General features: G+C 39.7%; 1 protein-coding gene across 6 annotated transcripts; it reads left to right on the forward strand.

Annotated features, from left to right (window-relative positions):
- Positions 1–1,334: 1,334 nt before the first annotated feature.
- On the forward strand, positions 1,335–6,376 carry dusp12 (dual specificity phosphatase 12). 6 transcript variants are annotated; one of them, XM_035635219.2, is made up of 9 exons: positions 1,335–1,501; positions 1,600–1,695; positions 2,166–2,430; positions 3,333–3,446; positions 3,962–4,080; positions 4,202–4,289; positions 4,516–4,607; positions 4,954–5,033; positions 5,819–6,376. In XM_035635219.2, the coding sequence occupies exons 2-9, from the start codon at positions 1,626–1,628 to the stop codon at positions 6,008–6,010; spliced, it is 1,020 nt and encodes a 339-aa protein (XP_035491112.2). In that variant the 5' UTR covers positions 1,335–1,501; positions 1,600–1,625; the 3' UTR covers positions 6,011–6,376. The 6 variants fall into 6 exon arrangements, with proteins under 6 accessions (XP_035491112.2, XP_047188188.1, XP_035491115.2 ...); XM_047332232.1 differs by lacking the exon at positions 3,333–3,446; XM_035635222.2 differs by lacking the exon at positions 1,600–1,695 and having other exon boundaries at positions 2,130–2,430.
- Positions 6,377–7,734: the final 1,358 nt, after the last annotated feature.

A 7,734-nucleotide genomic window follows, 5' to 3' on the forward strand; every position in this document is an offset into this window, starting at 1 on the left:
CACTGACACACACACATACTCGGTAGGTATTGAGAAACAGGAGGGCAGACAGACATTATGATACAAGTGATTTAAGGGTGTCTGGTCCACAAAACACAACAGAACAACAGTCATTCATTCTACAAGAACATTTACGGGTCAGTTTAGTCGTTTAACATATAAGTGTTTTTCTCTCTCTGCAGCTGCTGTGAGTTGACAGGATGCATGTAGAGCTATGTTTACTTCATGACTCTAATGAGACTGTGGGCTGCTGACCAGAGTCTGCCTAACATTACCTCATCCTCCTGGTATCTGAGGAAACTCATTGTTTCAGCTTTATTACTGAAGCCTGTTTTCCTAGTGGTTACGTATAAATTCCAACTTGGTTCTCGGCTAGTTTTTGGAACTTATTGTGAAATATTTGTTTCACAATACTCAAAATACTCAGTAAGAGACACGTCTGTGTCCATCTTACTAGATTTTCCACAGTTTTTTCCTTCAAAAATGAAGCTTATTGGCTTTTGTTCATTTTGAATGAACATGGCACGCACACACACACACACACATAAAACTTGGACAAAAGATTTTAAATTAATAATTTTAAATATACAAAAATCAGTGATATCATCATTAAGTTTGTCCTCCTTATTTACAACCATGTAACTGTTGCTGTATACTGTAATACACTGTATTATATAACAATCTTTATATAACATATATAATATATAATATACAATATAATAACACAGTGGTTACAAAGTCCTCCAACTAACAGTAACCTCCTCCTACTGTGTTTGAAATAGGTTTATACTCTTAGTGTTTATGGATCAAATTCCACCTGTGCTTGAAATCATTGACTTAAATTAAATAATTCTAGAATTTATTACTGTTTTTATTTTGTGGATGTTTCTGTTGGAGAAGCTGTCTGTGAATACCTGCTAAACTGTAAATACACACTGTATGTGTTTACATGTGGGTAAAGTCCATGGGGATGCTGGTGAGACATTTACAAATTACAGGGTAGCACAAGAGGGGAGGAGGCAATTGCAAGGTCCAAGCTTTTTGGTACATTATGTAACAAAAGAGGACCAATTACATCAACAAGACCAAAATATTGCAAAATAAAATGTTCACCCTATCTGATGTCTGAATGTGTGACTATCTACTGAACAAACTACTGGGACACTGTTCGTCGACATACATTATGTGATGAAATATGATTAAACATGTTCAGCGTTAAAAATGAGTACTCAGCTGTCAGCTGCCAGGATGTGCGGTGACACTGGCACTGATAGATTATCGCTTCTTAGGGGGGAACAGACTTCTACACGATTTCGTGTTTCTGACCGGACACTTTTAAAGACGAACCAAGTACAACAGTGACCAGACGGGTAGTTTTTTTTTCATTTTAAATTCCAACTCTTTATTATTCTCTCTTTGTTATTGTCGTTGTAGCCACCTTCTCTTCCAATGCTAGAAGATTTTACTGGAAGAGCCAAAACATCCGAGAGGCTAATCTAAGGTAAGCTCACGAGGGGAGTCAGCTAGCTTTACACTCGCGGGTAAACAGCACTGTGCTAACTAGCAGCTGGAGTGCTAAACTGAAGTGGCTTTCCACAGGGGCGGGCGGAAGTTGAGCAACAATAATGACAACTCGCTGGAGGGATGAACGATTCTCAGCACGTGGAAGTGAAAATAAGACACGCCGCTCTCAAAGTGTTCTAAGTTATTAATTTGCATTCATACAAATGGCATGAAAACAGATAACAGAAGTGAGGCAGATGGGAGAGGGCATACATCATACGACCGCCCTTACAGAAATACAATATTCAGAATGAAATAAAGGAAAATGGGTCACATTAAATGAAACACCACAAATCATTTCTGTGCTTTCAAATTTGCCTTACGTATTACGCTTTAAATCATAAATCTCCTCATTTTAAAAGTAAAAAAGATTACAAATTTAAACAACCACAGAAAGAAACCAAATCAGATATGTATGGTATGAAGACTAATAGACCGTCTCATTTCTTAGGTTTCTGATATCCAGCCTTTCAGAGGCATAAGAGCTGTCAATGGTCATATTTGTAGAAATAGAATCGTGTGGAACCAGATAACCTGTTATTAAAAAACATCTTGTCTTCTGGAAGAAGAGACTGGTGTCAGCTCTCTGTCTTTCTCTGCAGTCATGCTCCTGGTGGACCCCGGTCTGTACATCGGCGCTGCGGCTGATCTCAACGACAGGCAGGCACTGGCCGATGCCGCTGTCACTCATATCCTGTCGGTGGACTCCGTTGACCCCTCCCCTCTGCCTCCCGCCGATGATGCCTTCCGCAGGAAGTGGGTCAACGTTTTGGACGAGGTGACCTCTGACCTCCTGTCTCACATGGATGACTGCTACCTGTTCATTCATGAGGCTGTGGGTGGAGGTGGGACTGTAATCGTTCACTGGTAAGCGTCAGAGGTCAACAGGATGCCCTGAGACTTTTGCTCTATTGTATTTCCTTCCATCATGTCACTTGTGTCCCTTGATGTGTTTCCACAAAGGTATTTTATTTTATTTATGGCAGATGCCCATGAAATGTCTCCATTTCACAAAAGTTAAATATAAATGTCAAAAGAAATTTCTATTACAAGGGAAAGTCCTGCATTCAGAATGTACTTGAGTAAAGTATGGAAGCATTTTCAGTAAAATGTACTTTAAGTATCAGAAGTAAAAACGTAAAATGAAATAAAAAGTCTCCTGTAAATAATCTGCTGTGACATTATTCGATTTTAGCCCTGATGGAATGATGTGTAAGCAGGTGTTTCATATACATTTAGGTTAATGAGTTAGTTTGGTAAATATGAAAGCAACGCTGTATGGCCAAGGTTTTTAGAGTAGGAGGCAGGCCTCTTCAGCGGAGGCTCAGTGAATGGAAGTGAAAAGTTATTACACTAGTTCTCTAAAGGAAATCACATAGAACAGATTGTGTGTGGTCTGGTTAAATTAGTCCATTCAGTAGCAGTATTTTTGGCGAAATTGAATGTTTGATTAACACCTCCCATATTTAGAAACTAAAAAATAAAAATTTTCAGGCATTTGGGGAAGTCTGAAGTTATGCCAAGCAGAAATATTTGTCTTTCTTTATTCTGTTTATAGGCTAAAATGACATAATCATGGGCATCCAGATATTGAGCAAAACTAAGTAAGTAGGGTGAAGAGACTGAGGGGAGGCTCACATTGAAACCCCCCCTACTGTTTGGTAAACTAACGAATAAACAGACAGCATTTAACTGTGTGCGTGTGTGTGTGTGTGCGCGTGTGTGCGTGCGTGCGCGTGCGTGTGCGTGCGTGCGTGTGTGTGCCTCAGTCAGGCTGGTCGAAGTCGCAGTGCCACCATTGTGACTGCTTATCTAATGAAGAGATACCGACTGGGCTTCAGTGAGGCTTACCATAGACTGAAGAGTGTCAAACAGGATGTACAGTAAGTGTGTGTGGCGTGTGTCTGCACTGCTAGAGTTTCTCAGAAAAATAAAATAATTGAGTCGCTAAAATGACTGAGGCTAAATCCTAACTACTATGTTTTAGCCCCTAAAACAGAGGCTTTTGGAAACAAATACACACAAACATTAATACAGACATACATAAATATGCACACATATTACATGGACGGAGCTGGGGTGAATGGGTTCATATGGGTGCATATATAGCCACATTTTTCGCTTCCTGTTTGGGTCCGATTTTTTCCGGCTCGACTAGCAGCAGTAGACAGTCTGCTTTCTGTTCACAACGACTAATGCTCACGTCTGGAGGGATAACGTTGATATATTAATGTGGATGTAGCCTGATGTAGTATGTTTTTTGTCTTTTACAGTTTTAACCTTTTAAGTGATATAATTTGTGCATTCTTCTAATTTGGGTGAAGTGAGCTTTTAAGAGTATTAGTCAGGATGGTTAAACAGTCAGAACAGATCAATGACAGCTGCTGATGTGTTTCAGGGTCAACAGTGGTTTTGAGGGGCAGTTGTGTCTTTATGAGGCCATGCACTGTGAAGTTGACACCTCCAATCCTGTGTACAAACAATACAGACTGAGCAAGATCACTGAGAAGTACCCTGGTAAACACACACGCAGTACAGATCGGTAGCCAACACACATTGTTTTTTTCGAACATGGATCATTACTTGATTATTAATTCCCCAAATGTTTTACTTCGCTCTTGTGTGTGTGTGTGTTTAGAGATGCAGCAGGTTCCCAGGGAGCTGTTTGCCGTCGACCCTGCTTATTCCAGCTCCTCTGAAGTGTCCTATCGCTGCAGGAAATGCAGGTGAGGGGTGCAAATTTAATCCAGTGGCTGAAGGTAGATAGATAGATACATTATTGAACCCAAGCTGGGAAAGTCTGGTAAAGTAGTGAGGTTTTATAATAATGCTGAGTTCATGTCTCTTACTTCAAAATATGCTGCTTCATAAATTGTTTTGTTATCACTGTTTAAAGGAATAAGTCAAGATTTTTGGCGATACACATCCTAACTGTAGCTCTGTCCTCTGCAGACGAACTGTGTTCCGTGGATCCAGTATTCTCAGTCACCCAGTAGGAGGAGGAGCATCAGCCTTTGGTCACAAGAAGTCCAGGAACCTCACTGGTAAGAAGACATAAGAGAAGTTGGATAAAGTTTAAAATTCAAATTTAGTATTATCCAATTAATAGAATTGCCATACAATATTTGGTGCTGGTGAGAGGTCTCAGCTTGGGCACCAAAATGTCCAGAAACGAACAACATTATTATTCTGGTTTATGACGTCTAAACGTAAGCTTGAGTTGAGCTCCACCCACCTTCCACCTGAGCAGAGTTTAAACAGTCCGAATATCTAAAAACACCTGTAACAAATAACATTGAAAGTCAATATATTTAATTTTTTTTAACTGCAATCCTACACTGGAAACTTGTAGAGTTTAATACGTAATGACATAAATGTGTTGTTATTTAGGAGACGTCCAGTGCACATCTTACTTCATTGAACCAGTGCTGTGGATGGAACAAGCTTTACTTGGGGTGATGGATGGACAGGTGATACACACACACAAACACACACACACACACACACACACACACACACACACACACACAACACAAGTATATACTATATATATGTTTCTGAAGCAAAACACGTTTTGTAAAAATCAGGGAATATTTCTGTCAATTCTGTGAGTGCGGCGGGGGAAAAACGGCTTTTCGGCTCAGCCTTGTTTCTGCAAATTGAAAACAAAACAAATGGTGCAGGCTGCACCAACAACACTGCAAACATCATTCGTCGATCCCTAAAGAGACCTGCTGGCGGGTGGCGCTGCAACACTGCTGTTTTGGCCAAATTACAGAATTTCTCAACCACCAGGCACATGGGCTGCAAAATGCTTTCAACTTGAAATTCACTTTTGGTGAGGAAAAATATATTTTTTTTAATGAAGTAGATGAATCGGTTACCGGTTTGACGGTAAAACCACGGTGAAATTCTCGATGGTTAGTTCTATCGTTTCAAATTTTAATTCTCATTAAAACCGTAGTTGATTAACAAGGTCGATTACCTGAGTAAAAACTGTATTCATAAATCCATTTTGAACTGACTATTAGATTTGATTATTAGAATAGAGAAGATTAGCCAGTAGTTTGCGCGTCGGTCTCCCATACCTGATGACCCGGGTTCGCGGCCCGGCAGAGCAGGAAAATCACAACAACAGCAAAGAGAGAGACAAGCTCTCTCCAAAATCGCTTACTGCCTAAAACTAAGTATAACCTAAGTATTGTTTGCTGCTTCCCTCCTCTCACCCTGTGTTTGTGTGTGCCGGTGTGTGTAGCTGCTGTGTCCCAAGTGTAGCTCGAAGCTGGGCTCTTTCAGCTGGTGCGGGGATCAGTGTTCGTGCGGTCGCTGGGTCACCCCCGCCTTCCAGCTGCACCGCAATCGAGTGGACGAGATCCGACAACTGAGCATGCAGAAACAAGACCAGGTCCCAACACCTCAAACCCCAACACCTCAAACAGCCCAGTGAAAGTGTGAGGACCGGAAAATGTCCTCACTGCTAATCGTGTATACAAAAACTCAAATTACATGCATACAAACAAATGCATGCAAGCTCTGTGGGCAGAAAATGAAAGTAATCTTGTACATCAACTATTCCAGTCTGGAATGAATGTTTAAAGAATTTATCAACTTAAAGAAGAACAAAAAGGTAATTTTATACTGCAGCTAATTTTCAAGGGCAAACGCTTTCTATAACCTAACCTTTTTTAATGTGTTTGTATGACGTGACTGTTTGGCAGCACATATTTGTAAATAAAAACGAACTGTAAATATCAACAGAAAAATCTGCATTGATCTGATTCTGTTACTGAATAAATGAATCTGCAAGTGATAATCTGTGTCATAAATGTCTGCTCTCTATTAAATATTGAATTCATTGACATGTCATTAACACTTATTTGTTCTGCCTTCTCAAATTTTCCTCCTATTCATTTTTTGAATCACATCCAACAGAAAATTCTAGCTGCTTCCTCATTATTTTATAGTTTGAATCAGATCCAGACTGAGAGAACAACTGATGGATCCAACGCAAAGATCACACAGTGAAGAAGTTGGACAGATTTATTAGTTGTGGACTCTAGTTTCCGATGGACAGATCATGAAAATCAACAACCACATTCCTCAGTTGTAATTAAAATGACATTTCTTCAACTGTGGCCCAGATAAACTCACTGGAGCTTGTCAGAAAGGTTCATACTAATATTTTCCCTCACTAATTCCATGAGCCTTTCATGTTTTCCAATGTTGAATCCATTGTATCCTCCTATACAGTGATCTTAGAGGTGTTGGAAGTTCTATCGGCAGTGGTGGAAGAAGTACTCAGAGCTTGTAAAAATGGAAATAACTCAAGTGTCCAAATCATTGTTTTTTTATGTAAAAGTTTGAAATTTAACCTTTTGTGCGAAAAGTAAACATGCTAATGCAGAAAGACTCATTTCAGAGTAATATATATCATTGGATTGTAATTACTGATGTGTAAAGATCACTTTCATGTTGCTGCTGGGTAAAGTTGGTATAACGATAATGACTTGATATACTGCTGGGGAGCTTTTTAATTTCCCCTCAAAGTGTAAACAAAAAGTCTGAAACAAAACTATAATGATACATCAGAATGAAAATTATGAAGTAAAGTACAAGTCCTTCAAAAATCATACTTAGGTGCAGTAGAGGAGTAAATGCACTCTGGCACTTTACATCAGTTTACACATTTTATGGGTGCAAAACCTCTAGGGCTTTTGGCGCCTACGAACAACTGCCTTGTTCAAGGTTCTTTTCATCTCCACAAGATGGCAGCAGATTAAAACCGTCTGCATCTTCTACAGCAGGAACATGGCTTGTCAACTAGGAGAAGCTCTGCTGCTGCACCGATGGAGGACTTTTCAAATGTGAAAGCGATGCAGGCAGTGTTAGATTTAGCAGCAAACAGCAGCAGCGTCAACAACAAATGAATATGGGAAATGTGACGTGATAAAAGATACGACAGAAGAATCGAATGAATACCTCTTGAGTTGTGACCCGGGCAACTATTCAAGAGTTTCCTAATTTTTCTTCGGCAATAATCACACATCACAATGTGATGCTGAAACTTGATGCGATCAAATAGTTGGCAGATTATGTGTGGCCTATAAATTCCTCTTTAGACTTTAAGAATGGATATAGTATAATAATTCAAAACCGACAGACCCGATTTGA

This window comes from Scophthalmus maximus, chromosome 5 (genome assembly GCF_022379125.1).
Source record: "Scophthalmus maximus strain ysfricsl-2021 chromosome 5, ASM2237912v1, whole genome shotgun sequence".
Classification (NCBI taxonomy): Eukaryota; Metazoa; Chordata; class Actinopteri; order Pleuronectiformes; family Scophthalmidae; genus Scophthalmus; species Scophthalmus maximus.

Bases quoted from the DNA above. Each gene is read 5' to 3' on its own strand.
- dusp12 (XM_035635219.2), top strand. From the start codon at position 1,626: ATGACAACTCGCTGGAGGGATGAACGATTCTCAGCACGTGGAAGTGAA. The intron at 3,447-3,961 runs GTAAGTGTGTGT...GATGTGTTTCAG, and splicing joins AGTGTCAAACAGGATGTACA to GGTCAACAGTGGTTTTGAGG. The intron at 5,034-5,818 runs GTGATACACACA...CGGTGTGTGTAG, and splicing joins TTGGGGTGATGGATGGACAG to CTGCTGTGTCCCAAGTGTAG.